General features: G+C 40.7%; 2 protein-coding genes across 5 annotated transcripts; both read right to left on the bottom strand.

Annotated features, from left to right (window-relative positions):
* Positions 1-483: 483 nt before the first annotated feature.
* LOC103521628 (neuroendocrine protein 7B2) lies at positions 484-14,705 on the bottom strand. Of its 3 annotated transcripts, XM_017448861.2 has the most exons (7): positions 14,623-14,705; positions 14,084-14,273; positions 13,831-13,908; positions 11,355-11,480; positions 10,804-10,898; positions 1,021-1,092; positions 484-650 (listed from the first exon to the last, which is right to left on the bottom strand). In XM_017448861.2, exons 1-7 carry the CDS (start codon positions 14,689-14,691, stop codon positions 564-566), a joined length of 717 nt encoding a protein of 238 aa, XP_017304350.1. In that variant the 5' UTR covers positions 14,692-14,705; the 3' UTR covers positions 484-563. The 3 variants fall into 3 exon arrangements, with proteins under 3 accessions (XP_017304350.1, XP_008484960.1, XP_017304351.1); XM_008486738.2 differs by lacking the exon at positions 13,831-13,908 and having other exon boundaries at positions 14,006-14,273; XM_017448862.2 differs by lacking the exons at positions 13,831-13,908; positions 14,084-14,273; positions 14,623-14,705 and adding exons at positions 12,701-12,968; positions 13,314-13,396.
* Positions 8,913-10,344, bottom strand: LOC113472464. Of its 2 annotated transcripts, none has more exons than XM_026832222.1 (3): positions 10,252-10,344; positions 9,529-9,949; positions 8,913-9,217 (listed from the first exon to the last, which is right to left on the bottom strand). In XM_026832222.1, the coding sequence occupies exons 2-3, from the start codon at positions 9,923-9,925 to the stop codon at positions 8,928-8,930; spliced, it is 687 nt and encodes a 228-aa protein (XP_026688023.1). In that variant the 5' UTR covers positions 9,926-9,949; positions 10,252-10,344; the 3' UTR covers positions 8,913-8,927. The 2 variants fall into 2 exon arrangements, with proteins under 2 accessions (XP_026688023.1, XP_026688024.1); XM_026832223.1 differs by having other exon boundaries at positions 9,529-9,942; positions 10,251-10,317.
* Positions 14,706-14,730: the final 25 nt, after the last annotated feature.

The raw sequence follows: 14,730 nt of genomic DNA on the forward strand, positions 1-14,730 counted from the left end.
CCTATATACCTATAAGAATACCTACCAATAGGTAGGTAGGTAGGTATACCAATAGGTAGGTAGGTAGGTATACCAATAGGTAGGTAGGTATACCAATAGGTAGGTAGGTATACCAATAGGTAGGTAGGTATACCAATAGGTCACTTTCGAACTGCCGGGAATTTCTCAACAATGGGAAATTTCCCATGGAAAATTAACTGGTGAAGTTTCAAAGTCGCTCCCCAGAAATGCCACATTTTTATATTATCCTACGTACCTATATTCCTACAGGAAGGAAAATAGGTAATGTAATCGGGTCAAATTTTTGATGGTCAGTTTCTAGTGCCAAAACACGTTTTTTCAATAAAAGTGTCGATTCCGATGGTCGAACATAGGTCACCAGCTCACCAGTTAATTGACCATGGACCATTTCCTCGGATCCGTCGAAATTGAAAGATTCCTAATAGCCGTTCAAAAAGTTAAAGGATACCTAACTAGGAGTTCTGGGACATACGGTATAATTTATTGATATACAGGGTGTTCCTCTAATACGGAGGGGAGGTATTATAGTTATGGGTAAGGCTTTACTCCAGGGCCATGATTTTGGGCACGTTGTTTCCCTTCTTAGCAGCGATGGGCAGCATATCACCTTGGAGGTAGGGATTCTTATCCTGCAACAAACAGAAATATTGTTCACATCAGAGGTATTTTTTTAAATCATTATTTTTTGTAATCAAATTTTGTTTGCTGGAAAAAAGGAGCCCCTTTTTGGTTGATAGAGCCCCTTTGACTTTCAAGCGCCCTGGTAAACGTTCGTAAGTATGTAGGTACCTACCTATTATTATTATTTTTTTTTCTTTTTTAAGTTGGAAAGAGGGAACTGTAAGACTGTAATTGTTGAGGTCCCGAAATCGAAGAGAGAAGGAAGTCAAGATAGGAGAAAGGCAGCCATTCCGAGAACGAACTTTTATAATTAAACAAACACGGACCATATTGCGCCATTCTAAAAGTTACAAAAAACGGACTATCCTAAGTACTTACAGGGTTAAGGAAGGGACTGTACTCGATCTCATTGGGGTTATGTTGTGGCGGCTCCTGCGGGCATGCAAACATGTGTTCCGCATCGCACATACATTCCTGAGCCGCTTGATATACGCGACTGTATTCAGCAGAGTTCTCAAAGTCCTCTAAACACCCGTCCTCCGCCGCTGAAATAGAGAGCAATGTAAATCGTCAGTCCAGTGACCTGTTCCAGGAACGACTCTTCACTCCCCACTTTCTTTACTATATGGATGCGACGTTTTTCTACGCGTGAAGTGAAGAGTGCGGAGTAGCGGAGTGCTCAGTTTTTTTTTTTTTTTTTTTTTTTTTTTAATGGGACACGGTCTCAAATCCAAAAGTAAAGGCAGAAGATCATGGGTAGGTACCTACCTAAGTTTCTTTTAATGAGAGTACTTGAAACTTTTACAGGTTATTGACTGCTGAATACCTCTTACGGTAACTTTTTAAATTAGATTAGGTACCTACCTATTTCTTATTTCAACGACGCGACGTAGCGATATTTTGTGATGTCGTGCTGATTTAGGTACATATTACCAATCGATGCTGATATCTATCACTCATACGAGTATGGTGCATGTCTACGACCAAAGTCTCTATTGTATTTTTGAGTTACTCACTGTATCCTACAGGACATGGGTTGGGCGGGTTACAATATGCAGGCAAAGTGGCATCTGTCTTCACTTGGTTTTGGTTCTTGATGGAACCCTCTGGTTTGAGGAGCTGCTTCCCCTCTCCTGCTCCTCCTGAAATGAAAGAGCATGAGAATGAGAAAGAATACAACATTTATAAAGGGCGAGTTTAAGCACCGTGGATTGAGTTCAATCCGAGGTTGACAGTTGACATGGGTATCATGTAAGTATAGGGAAATACTCGTTTCATCTCAATCCCGAGTTGGTAAACCCCAGCATAAATCAAACATAACGTGTCAATTGGTTTACCTTGCCCTTGCGAAGCAATATCACGTTGACTGCACCAGTTGAATTTCAACAGATCACTGAGGGTGAGCAACATTGGGCATGGTTAGACTTGCCAAATATCCAAAATGTCGATTCGGGACGCGAATCCGCGAACATAATTGCGATTCAACTGGTGCATTCAACGTGCTATTGCTTCGCAAGGGCAAGGTAAACCAATTGACACGTTATGTTTGATTTATGCTGGGGTTTACCAACTCGGGATTGAGATGAAACGAGGATTTCCCTATATGTACTTAGATGATACCCATGTCAACTCTCAACCTCGGATTGAACTCAATCCTGGGACAATCCACGGTGATTAAACTCGCCCTTTATAAATGCTGTATTCTTTCTCATTCTCATGCTCTTTCATTTCAGGAGGAGCAGGAGAGGGGAAGCAGCTCCTCAAACCAGAGGGTTCCATCAAGAACCAAAACCAAGTGAAGACAGATGCCACTTTGCCTGCATATTGTAACCCGCCCAACCCATGTCCTGTAGGATACAGTGAGTAACTCAAAAATACAATAGAGACTTTGGTCGTAGACATGCACCATACTCGTATGAGTGATAGATATCAGCATCGATTGGTAATATGTACCTAAATCAGCACGACATCACAAAATATCGCTACGTCGCGTCGTTGAAATAAGAAATAGGTAGGTACCTAATCTAATTTAAAAAGTTACCGTAAGAGGTATTCAGCAGTCAATAACCTGTAAAAGTTTCAAGTACTCTCATTAAAAGAAACTTAGGTAGGTACCTACCCATGATCTTCTGCCTTTACTTTTGGATTTGAGACCGTGTCCCATTAAAAAAAAAAAAAAAAAAAAAAAAAAACGCAGCCCCCCCCACCCCCCCCCCTTCTATTCCTACTTGACAAGACAAACTCTTCAACAGATGGACAAAGAGAGTGACTGAGTGGTATCCAAGAGGAGGAACGAGAGGTACATCCAGCAAAATATTCCTACTTGACAAGACAAACTCTTCAACAGATGGACAAAGAGAGTGACTGAGTGGTATCCAAGAGGAGGAACGAGAGGTACATCCAGCAAAATATTCCTACTTGACAAGACAAACTCTTCAACAGATGGACAAAGAGAGTGACTGAGTGGTATCCAAGAGGAGGAACGAGAGGTACATCCAGCAAAATATTCCTACTTGACAAGACAAACTCTTCAACAGATGGACAAAGAGAGTGACTGAGTGGTATCCAAGAGGAGGAACGAGAGGTACATCCAGCAAAATATTCCTACTTGACAAGACAAACTCTTCAACAGATGGACAAAGAGAGTGACTGAGTGGTATCCAAGAGGAGGAACGAGAGGTACATCCAGCAAAATATTCCTACTTGACAAGACAAACTCTTCAACAGATGGACAAAGAGAGTGACTGAGTGGTATCCAAGAGGAGGAACGAGAGGTACATCCAGCAAAATATTCCTACTTGACAAGACAAACTCTTCAACAGATGGACAAAGAGAGTGACTGAGTGGTATCCAAGAGGAGGAACGAGAGGTACATCCAGCAAAATATTCCTACTTGACAAGACAAACTCTTCAACAGATGGACAAAGAGAGTGACTGAGTGGTATCCAAGAGGAGGAACGAGAGGTACATCCAGCAAAATATTCCTACTTGACAAGACAAACTCTTCAACAGATGGACAAAGAGAGTGACTGAGTGGTATCCAAGAGGAGGAACGAGAGGTACATCCAGCAAAATATTCCTACTTGACAAGACAAACTCTTCAACAGATGGACAAAGAGAGTGACTGAGTGGTATCCAAGAGGAGGAACGAGAGGTACATCCAGCAAAATATTCCTACTTGACAAGACAAACTCTTCAACAGATGGACAAAGAGAGTGACTGAGTGGTATCCAAGAGGAGGAACGAGAGGTACATCCAGCAAAATATTCCTACTTGACAAGACAAACTCTTCAACAGATGGACAAAGAGAGTGACTGAGTGGTATCCAAGAGGAGGAACGAGAGGTACATCCAGCAAAATATTCCTACTTGACAAGACAAACTCTTCAACAGATGGACAAAGAGAGTGACTGAGTGGTATCCAAGAGGAGGAACGAGAGGTACATCCAGCAAAATATTCCTACTTGACAAGACAAACTCTTCAACAGATGGACAAAGAGAGTGACTGAGTGGTATCCAAGAGGAGGAACGAGAGGTACATCCAGCAAAATATTCCTACTTGACAAGACAAACTCTTCAACAGATGGACAAAGAGAGTGACTGAGTGGTATCCAAGAGGAGGAACGAGAGGTACATCCAGCAAAATATTCCTACTTGACAAGACAAACTCTTCAACAGATGGACAAAGAGAGTGACTGAGTGGTATCCAAGAGGAGGAACGAGAGGTACATCCAGCAAAATATTCCTACTTGACAAGACAAACTCTTCAACAGATGGACAAAGAGAGTGACTGAGTGGTATCCAAGAGGAGGAACGAGAGGTACATCCAGCAAAATATTCCTACTTGACAAGACAAACTCTTCAACAGATGGACAAAGAGAGTGACTGAGTGGTATCCAAGAGGAGGAACGAGAGGTACATCCAGCAAAATATTCCTACTTGACAAGACAAACTCTTCAACAGATGGACAAAGAGAGTGACTGAGTGGTATCCAAGAGGAGGAACGAGAGGTACATCCAGCAAAATATTCCTACTTGACAAGACAAACTCTTCAACAGATGGACAAAGAGAGTGACTGAGTGGTATCCAAGAGGAGGAACGAGAGGTACATCCAGCAAAATATTCCTACTTGACAAGACAAACTCTTCAACAGATGGACAAAGAGAGTGACTGAGTGGTATCCAAGAGGAGGAACGAGAGGTACATCCAGCAAAATATTCCTACTTGACAAGACAAACTCTTCAACAGATGGACAAAGAGAGTGACTGAGTGGTATCCAAGAGGAGGAACGAGAGGTACATCCAGCAAAATATTCCTACTTGACAAGACAAACTCTTCAACAGATGGACAAAGAGAGTGACTGAGTGGTATCCAAGAGGAGGAACGAGAGGTACATCCAGCAAAATATTCCTACTTGACAAGACAAACTCTTCAACAGATGGACAAAGAGAGTGACTGAGTGGTATCCAAGAGGAGGAACGAGAGGTACATCCAGCAAAATATTCCTACTTGACAAGACAAACTCTTCAACAGATGGACAAAGAGAGTGACTGAGTGGTATCCAAGAGGAGGAACGAGAGGTACATCCAGCAAAATATTCCTACTTGACAAGACAAACTCTTCAACAGATGGACAAAGAGAGTGACTGAGTGGTATCCAAGAGGAGGAACGAGAGGTACATCCAGCAAAATATTCCTACTTGACAAGACAAACTCTTCAACAGATGGACAAAGAGAGTGACTGAGTGGTATCCAAGAGGAGGAACGAGAGGTACATCCAGCAAAATATTCCTACTTGACAAGACAAACTCTTCAACAGATGGACAAAGAGAGTGACTGAGTGGTATCCAAGAGGAGGAACGAGAGGTACATCCAGCAAAATATTCCTACTTGACAAGACAAACTCTTCAACAGATGGACAAAGAGAGTGACTGAGTGGTATCCAAGAGGAGGAACGAGAGGTACATCCAGCAAAATATTCCTACTTGACAAGACAAACTCTTCAACAGATGGACAAAGAGAGTGACTGAGTGGTATCCAAGAGGAGGAACGAGAGGTACATCCAGCAAAATATTCCTACTTGACAAGACAAACTCTTCAACAGATGGACAAAGAGAGTGACTGAGTGGTATCCAAGAGGAGGAACGAGAGGTACATCCAGCAAAATATTCCTACTTGACAAGACAAACTCTTCAACAGATGGACAAAGAGAGTGACTGAGTGGTATCCAAGAGGAGGAACGAGAGGTACATCCAGCAAAATATTCCTACTTGACAAGACAAACTCTTCAACAGATGGACAAAGAGAGTGACTGAGTGGTATCCAAGAGGAGGAACGAGAGGTACATCCAGCAAAATATTCCTACTTGACAAGACAAACTCTTCAACAGATGGACAAAGAGAGTGACTGAGTGGTATCCAAGAGGAGGAACGAGAGGTACATCCAGCAAAATATTCCTACTTGACAAGACAAACTCTTCAACAGATGGACAAAGAGAGTGACTGAGTGGTATCCAAGAGGAGGAACGAGAGGTACATCCAGCAAAATATTCCTACTTGACAAGACAAACTCTTCAACAGATGGACAAAGAGAGTGACTGAGTGGTATCCAAGAGGAGGAACGAGAGGTACATCCAGCAAAATATTCCTACTTGACAAGACAAACTCTTCAACAGATGGACAAAGAGAGTGACTGAGTGGTATCCAAGAGGAGGAACGAGAGGTACATCCAGCAAAATATTCCTACTTGACAAGACAAACTCTTCAACAGATGGACAAAGAGAGTGACTGAGTGGTATCCAAGAGGAGGAACGAGAGGTACATCCAGCAAAATATTCCTACTTGACAAGACAAACTCTTCAACAGATGGACAAAGAGAGTGACTGAGTGGTATCCAAGAGGAGGAACGAGAGGTACATCCAGCAAAATATTCCTACTTGACAAGACAAACTCTTCAACAGATGGACAAAGAGAGTGACTGAGTGGTATCCAAGAGGAGGAACGAGAGGTACATCCAGCAAAATATTCCTACTTGACAAGACAAACTCTTCAACAGATGGACAAAGAGAGTGACTGAGTGGTATCCAAGAGGAGGAACGAGAGGTACATCCAGCAAAATATTCCTACTTGACAAGACAAACTCTTCAACAGATGGACAAAGAGAGTGACTGAGTGGTATCCAAGAGGAGGAACGAGAGGTACATCCAGCAAAATATTCCTACTTGACAAGACAAACTCTTCAACAGATGGACAAAGAGAGTGACTGAGTGGTATCCAAGAGGAGGAACGAGAGGAACATCCAGCAAAATATTCCTACTTGACAAGACAAACTCTTCAACAGATGGACAAAGAGAGTGACTGAGTGGTATCCAAGAGAAACATCGAGCAACGGAGTCAAAAGCAAAGGTAGCAGGCAGAAAAAGGATGAGCGCGGATAGATAAATATGAAAACTTTGCGATCTGCAACACTACACAGTGTTAAGTAGGTCCTGGGTGGGCCAGAAACTTTAAATACAATTTTGCGTCCACAGGAGCGATTCAACATAGGCACAGTGAGATCGTAAGAAAAAAAAAAAAAAAAAAAAAAAAATCACGTGTACCAAGCACAACATATCTAGGCGCAATAAAGGGGGGTTAGGGGCTATGTCAACATAATTCTATACTATGATGTTATGTACATAAAGCAAGGTAGCTAATAGAGGGGGGTTTCTTATGTCAACATATGCTATGGCGTTATGTACACATCATCTCTTTGTTTAATAATGACGAGATGAATAATAAAGGTATGAAAAGCATATGAAGAGAGGGGTGAAAACTTGAAGAGTAGATACTCATTATAGGGGTTGTAGAATAAACGGACTTTTCAGTATCATTCTGACGAAATGAACTTCTACTCCCTTTATCCTTTAATAAGGAAGGTAATGCAGGAAGCAGATACTGCGGGAGAGAAATGTTCCGCTCTCGACCAACATTTTGAGTTTCGTTTATGTTTTTAGTTTGATAAAATGATAACTATGCAGCTAATAGGGAGCGCGCAGCGCAACCGTATTTTTTATTATTTTCTACAAGTTCGGCCATGCCTCGGGATGAACTAGTTGAAAGATAAAAGGCCATGCTAAACATGTATTATGGTGATGTGATGTAGCAGAAGCCATGATTGTGACGGAATTTCGTGTCTATTTTACTATGGGTGATAAATTTATAAATATCTGCCAGCCTAGTTAGCTTGAAAGGTAGCACACCTGCCTTGCAAAGGCTAGATCGTGGGTTCGATTCCCACCCCTGAAGACCTTTATCCTAAACTGATACCTTTGGAATTTTGATTTGATTGTTGAAAATTAAGCTGGATTTTGTTAGAGTAGGTAGGTAAATAAATTGAATGAATGCTCAATTGTGCAGTGTTTGCTTCCAGTATAATTTCATGTTTTGACTTAGGTAGGTATGTAGTCTATTTGTTATTTTTCATTCTTCATGTAAACAAAATGTGTCACCACTCATACCATAAATGTAAATAAATAATATTGCATGTTAAACTGTGCACACAATATGATTAGAAATGGAAATTTGAGATTAGATGGATGACTAATTTGCTATAATCACAATCCTTTATTCCTCTTTAGCACAGATGACCTTGTTGCTCATCATGTAAACAAACAAATAAAAATAAAATTCCTCCATAGGTATTCTATTACTTTTTTTACTATTATTACCTATACATACTTACAGAGAAAAACAATCAATAAAACTCAAACATCAATACATAGAACTCTAATATTGCATGTTCAATTGTCATTTAGGAACTGAGTCATAAAAAAATAAGTATCTATCAATCTATCTACCTTGACAAAATGTCAGTGTACCTACATTTGAATGAAAAATAGGCTGTTTCTTTCTAATAAACAAATTTCAAGAAATAAATGACTGCAATGAAGATGATGGGCTGGACACATTACAAGGACAGTAAAAGAAAGGACAATAGATAGACAAAAAGAACAAGAGAATGGTACCCAAGAGAAAGAAAGAGGACTAGAGGACTTCCACCAACCAGATGGGTTGATTCAATCAGAGAAGTGGCACTAGTGGCAGGAGCAGCATGGATGAGAAGAGCACAAGACAAAAGGATATGGATATTTTTCCATCTTGACTAATGATATGGTTTACCAACTGAACCAACTTGGTATTGAAATGAAACAAGGATCTCCCTACACTTAATGGTCAGGTAAACCTTGGATTAAACTTAATTGTGAGACAGTCCAAGGTGGTAAAACTTGACCTAAAAGAAAGATAAGTTAACTAGGTAGGTATGTACTTACATTGAAAGTTTTCACCACAGTCTGAAAGATTCCTTCCCTCATGAAGATTCGCACGGTATCCCGTGAGCTTGGTACAATCATTTCATTTATTCGCTCCATAAGGCCTCGCACAGATGTAGGTACATGGGAAGTCAGTGAGGTGGCAAAGTTCTCCAGAGTGTACTTATCAAACTTGATATTCGGAGCGGGTTGTGAAGTAGAGGTTTGTGTGTTGGAGTCAATCTGGTTGGATTCTTTATAATGTTCCTGAGCCTGATCTGTGTATGCTGAAAACATGAACAATAACAAAATTGTTAAGAAGTACATACAAAATAATATTTTAATTTTATTATCATATTATCTACATTTCAGTACTCATCATTTTGAGATTTCTTCTCACATTTATACCTATATCTAAGAAGGTATTAATCTAGAAGGTATGACCAAGAAAGCCTCTTTTTGTGTTAAACCTAACCCTTTAATAACACTGGTCACTGCTTATTTGTGACAGCTCCTTCATGGCTTCTGAATGAACTAGTACCTACTGGAGAAAGTAGGTAAAGTACCACCACATGAATTTACAAAACAATTAACTTACAGAGGAAATTCTGATAGTAGAGCTCAATCAATGTGATTGTATCCTCGATAGCATCCAGTTTCAACTCAAATCGGAATGCTATTGGCAAATCCTTCTGCAGCTGAGATATAGTTTGCATGTTACTTGCTATCAAATCCCTGTCAATTTTCTTCACTATTCGAGTCACTTCTGCAAACTTCTTGAACATTGGGATCAGTTGTCGACGAGTTTTGGAGAATGGCAGTTTAATTTCACTATCTTTGTTAGCATGATTAACAAGTTCTGCAATCTCTGGAGCTTTGGATAGAGTTGAGACAGTTTTCTCAGTGATGTCAAATATGGTTTCTATATCATCAAAACCAAAGGGCAGTGCAGTATGTAGACAAAGAAGCAACAGTAAACCAAGCTTCAACTCCATTTTCAATAGATACGGTATAGGTACCTGGAAAATGTCAAAATAAATAATTCACTGATCTGTTCAACTAAAGGAAACACTGGTTACACTGTGATAGATATATTCATCAATCATCACCTCAGTTACCTGAGAACAAAGAGATTTCTTGGAACTGACAAGTAGGAGTTAGGAGTTGGGATTGTGATGATCTCAGTAGCAAGACTAGTATTTATCTCTAGCAAGCTAGTCTAGTATTAGTTCTGCATGTCAGTAAACAGATAACAGAAGTATGACTCATACTAAACACCCATTCCTTGTTAAGAATGTTAAATAAACTTGTTATCACTTACCTTTTCAATATTTTTTATCAGCACTTCATGTTCAATACATTTGCTCTTTTCTCTCTTCTTTTCTTTCTCTTTCAGCTGTTCACTTCACTGTTCTACTGTTCAGGATTAGATGAATGTTTGACAGTTGGCAACACTGTACAATCTTCGTGATAAGAGAAGTGTCCCTTTACACGTTTAGAAATCCAGTCATTGCATTTTGCATTCCCTGTGTTGTCATTATCAGACACGTGCGTTTTGATTATTATTATTATTTTACCCAGGCAGGTATACGGTATACCTACCATTTTTTTAACTTTCTATTACCTACCTGCTACTGTAGCAAAAATTAATTTTTTTTGTTAGATTTTCGGTCTAACGATCTTTTTTGTTCGGCATTGGCACCTGTTGTTGATTCATAGATTTCATATGGATGGGTCCGAAAAGTGTTTTTAAACTAGGTATTCGGTTCAAGTTTAACTCTCGGCTTAAGCAAATCTTATTACCTACCTAGTTGATTTTTATAATTTATTATTATTACTATTATTATTATTATTACAGTACTGATGCAAACATATGTTCCGCATCGCACATACATTCCTGAGCCGCTTGATATACGCGACTGTATTCAGCCGAGTTCTCAAAGTCCTCTAGACACCCATCTTCCGCCGCTGAAATAGAAAGCAATGTAAATCGTCAGTCCAGTGACCTGTTCCAGGAACGACTCTTCACTCCCCACTTTCTTTACTATATGGATGCGACGTTTTTCTACGCGTGAAGTGAAAAGTGAAGAGTGCTGAGTGCACAGTTTTTTTTTTTTCTTTTTTTTTAAAGGGACACGGTCTTAAATCCAAAAGTAAAAGCAGAAGATCATGGGTACCTACCTAAGTTTTTTTTTAATGAGAGTACCTGAAACTTTTACAGGTTAGTGACTGCTGAATACCTCTTACGATAACTTTAAAATTACCTACCTACCTATTTCTTATTTCAACGACGCGACGTAACGATATTTTGTGATGTCGTGCTGATTTAGGTACATATTACCTATCGATGCTGATATCTATCACTCATACGAGTATGGTGCATATGTACGACCAAAGTCTCTATTGTATTTTTGAGTTACTCACTGTATCCTACAGGACATGGGTTGGGCGGGTTACAATATGCAGGCAAAGTGGCATCTGTCTTCACTTGGTTTTGGTTCTTGATGGAACCCTCTGGTTTGAGGAGCTGCTTCCCCTCTCCTGCTCCTCCTGAAATGAAAGAGCATGAGAATGAGAAAGAATACAACATTTATAAAGGGCGAGTTTAAGCACCGTGGATTGAGTTCAATCCGAGGTTGACAGTTGACATGGGTATCATGTAAGTATAGGGAAATACTCGTTTCATCTCAATCCCGAGTTGGTAAACCCCAGCATAAATCAAACATAACGTGTCAATTGGTTTACCTTGCCCTTGCGAAGCAATATCACGTTGACTGCACCAGTTGAATTTCAACAGATCACTGAGGGTGAGCAACATTGGGCATGGTTAGACTTGCCAAATATCCAAAATGTCGATTCGGGACGCGAATCCGCGAACATAATTGCCAAATCCGCGAACATAATCGCAAAATCCGCGAACAAAATCGCCAAATCCGCGAGCATAATCGCCAAATCCGCGAACAAAATCGCGAAATCCGGGAACATAATCGCGAAATCCGCGAACATAATCGGCAAATCCGCGAATATAATCGCCAAGTCCGCGAACATAATCGCCAAATCCGCGAACATAGTCGCGAAATCACATAGGTACGATATGTACATAGGTACGATAGGTGATAACGAGAATCCAAGGGACCAGCTCATTTTTTTCGTTTAAGGCGGTTTAATACAACATTTTCTCGTTTCTAAAGGTTTAGCAAAGTGGAAGAGCAAACTGATGATAGCATGACAAATTTAAACAAGTTAAGAACAAATTCTGATTTATAGAGGTACCTAATTTTAAAGTTAAAAAACGCGTCCCGAATTTTTTCTGGGACAAAAACGGAAATTCGGGACAAAACGCCCCAAAATGAAAAACTGAACGGGACGCCGGGACACCCCCTGAAATTCGGGACTGTCCCGGCCAATTTGGGACGTTTGGCAAGCCTAGGCATGGTTAGTCGGGGTGACCATCTGGGATATCACGTGTTCCGGATTTCCCCGCCCTACTCAGACTGGGTGAGGTAAATGTGAGTCATAGTTAGCTTGGAGGGTAGTGCCTTGTAAGCGCTAGGTCGTGGGTACCATTCTCTTCAAGGGTGGATTTTATCCCTCCTAACTCCAAACAGATAAAGTTCGTTCTCGGAAAGGCTGGTTTTCTCCTATCCTGGCTTCCTTCTCTCTTCGCTTTTGGGACGATAAGAGGATAAGACCCTAACAGTTACAGTTACAAAATTTGACCCGATTACATTACTTTCCTTCCTAGAGGATAAGGAAATTAAAAAGCCTACCTTGTACGAACTGATGTCCCCAAAGACTGCTCTGCTGTAGATACTCCTGATCCCTGAGGCTAGGGGAATGGCCTGGACTATTGTTTGACTCCGGATAGTCAAACCCAGTCTGAGGATTAACCGCATCAAAATCCTTGTCCACATCCGTAGCTCGTCCATTCTGATTGGTGGAATCTAAGTCAGGGAGGTCGAAGTAAGCATCGGCCAAGTCTCGACCCATCTTGTCCACAACCTCACGGAGCAGATTCTCAGTAAGGACGCGATCATTCTGGAGGGGATTAAATAGGAAGTGTCAATTAATATCTAACTTTACTAGAAGGTACCTATTTTGAGGTTACACACCTTACTATTGTGATGAAGGCACTTGTTCAAGTCTCAATTTAGGTCCACTGTAAAGCTCTTTATTATATGTATAGTGTTGTCCGAGCGTCCTATCTGCAGATCTTATTGATAAAAGGATAAAACCAATCTTAATGGTTAGCACAATGAACTTCGGACCCGGAGTTTGGTGGTTCGAATCCAAATCAACTCATAAAATTTATCGAGGTGTCTATTAATTGGGGAATATGTGACAAGCATTTATCATGCTTAACACGATTAAAACTTCATTTACCTTGAAATGTCCATTGAATCCTTCAGCTGAGAACACTCCCAGTAGAAGCAGAGTGAACAAATTTGTCATCTCCTATGGGACATAATAAAGAAAACAATATTCAAATAATGTAATGCGTAGCTCATGGTTAGTCGGGGTGACCATCTGGGATATCACGTGTTCCGGATTTCCCCGCCCTACTCAGACTGGTAATTCGGGACGTTTGGCAAGCCTAGGCATGGTTAGTCGGGGTGACCATCTGGGATATCACGTGTTCCGGATTTCCCCGCCCTACTCAGACTGGGTGAGGTAAATGTGAGTCATAGTTAGCTTGGAGGGTAGTGCCTTGTAAGCGCTAGGTCGTGGGTACCATTCTCTTCAAGGGTGGATTTTATCCCTCCTAACTCCAAACAGATAAAGTTCGTTCTCGGAAAGGCTGGTTTTCTCCTATCCTGGCTTCCTTCTCTCTTCGCTTTTGGGACGGTAAGACCTTAACAGTTACAGTTCCCTTTTTCAAATGTCTTTAAAAAAAGCCTACCTTGTACGAACTGATGTCCCCAGAGACTGCTCTGCTGTAGATACTCCTGATCCCTGAGGCTAGGGGAATGGCCTGGACCTTAACAGTTACAGTTCCCTCTTTCAAATCTCTTTAAAAAATTTGACCCGATTACATTACTTTCCTTCCTATAGGATAAGGAAATTAAAAAGCCTACCTTGTACGAACTGATGTCCCCAGAGACTGCTCTGCTGTAGATACTCCTGATCCCTGAGGCTAGGGGAATGGCCTGGACTATTGTTTGACTCCGGATAGTCAAACCCAGTCTGAGGATTAACCGCATCAAAATCCTTGTCCACATCCGTAGCTCGTCCATTCTGATTCGTGGAATCTAAGTCAGGGAGATCGAAGTAAGCATCGGCCAAGTCTCTACCCATCTTGTCCACAACCTCACGGAGCAGATTCTCAGTAAGGACGCGATCATTCTGGAGGGGATTAAATAGGAAGTGTCAATTAATATCTAACTTTACTAGAAGGTACCTATTTTGAGGTTAGACACCTTACTATTGTATAATGAAGGCCCTTGTCCAGGTCTCAATTTAGGTCCACTGTAAAGCTCTTTATTATACTTATGTATTGTTGTCCGAGCGTCCTATCTGCAGATCTTATTGATAAAAGGATAAAACCAATCTTAATGGTTAGCACAATGAACTTCGGACCCGGAGTTTGGTGGTTCGAATCCAAATCAACTCATAAAATTTATCGAGGTGTTTATTAATTGGGGAATATGTGACAAGCATTTATCATGCTTACCACGATTAAAACTTCAATTACCTTGAAATGTCCATTGAATCCTTCAGCTGAGAATACTCCCAGTAGAAGCAGAGTGAACAAATTTGTCATCTCCTATGGGACATAATAAAGAAAACAATATTCAAATAA

This window comes from Diaphorina citri, unplaced genomic scaffold (genome assembly GCF_000475195.1).
Source record: "Diaphorina citri unplaced genomic scaffold, Diaci psyllid genome assembly version 1.1 scaffold5609, whole genome shotgun sequence".
NCBI classification, from domain to species: Eukaryota; Metazoa; Arthropoda; class Insecta; order Hemiptera; family Psyllidae; genus Diaphorina; species Diaphorina citri.

What these genes read in the sequence shown, in the direction of transcription:
- LOC113472464 (XM_026832222.1), bottom strand. Translation starts at nt 9,925, where the DNA reads ATGGAGTTGAAGCTTGGTTTACTGTTGCTTCTTTGTCTACATACTGCA. An exon ending in CTACTATCAGAATTTCCTCT is followed by an intron (nt 9,218 to 9,528) that starts GTAAGTTAATTG and finishes TCATGTTTTCAG; the next exon opens with CATACACAGATCAGGCTCAG.
- LOC103521628 (XM_017448861.2), bottom strand. Translation starts at nt 14,691, where the DNA reads ATGACAAATTTGTTCACTCTGCTTCTACTGGGAGTATTCTCAGCTGAA. An exon ending in GGGACATCAGTTCGTACAAG is followed by an intron (nt 11,481 to 13,830) that starts GTAGGCTTTTTT and finishes CTTTCATTTCAG; the next exon opens with GAGGAGCAGGAGAGGGGAAG. An exon ending in ACAGTCCCTTCCTTAACCCT is followed by an intron (nt 651 to 1,020) that starts GTAAGTACTTAG and finishes TGTTTGTTGCAG; the next exon opens with GATAAGAATCCCTACCTCCA.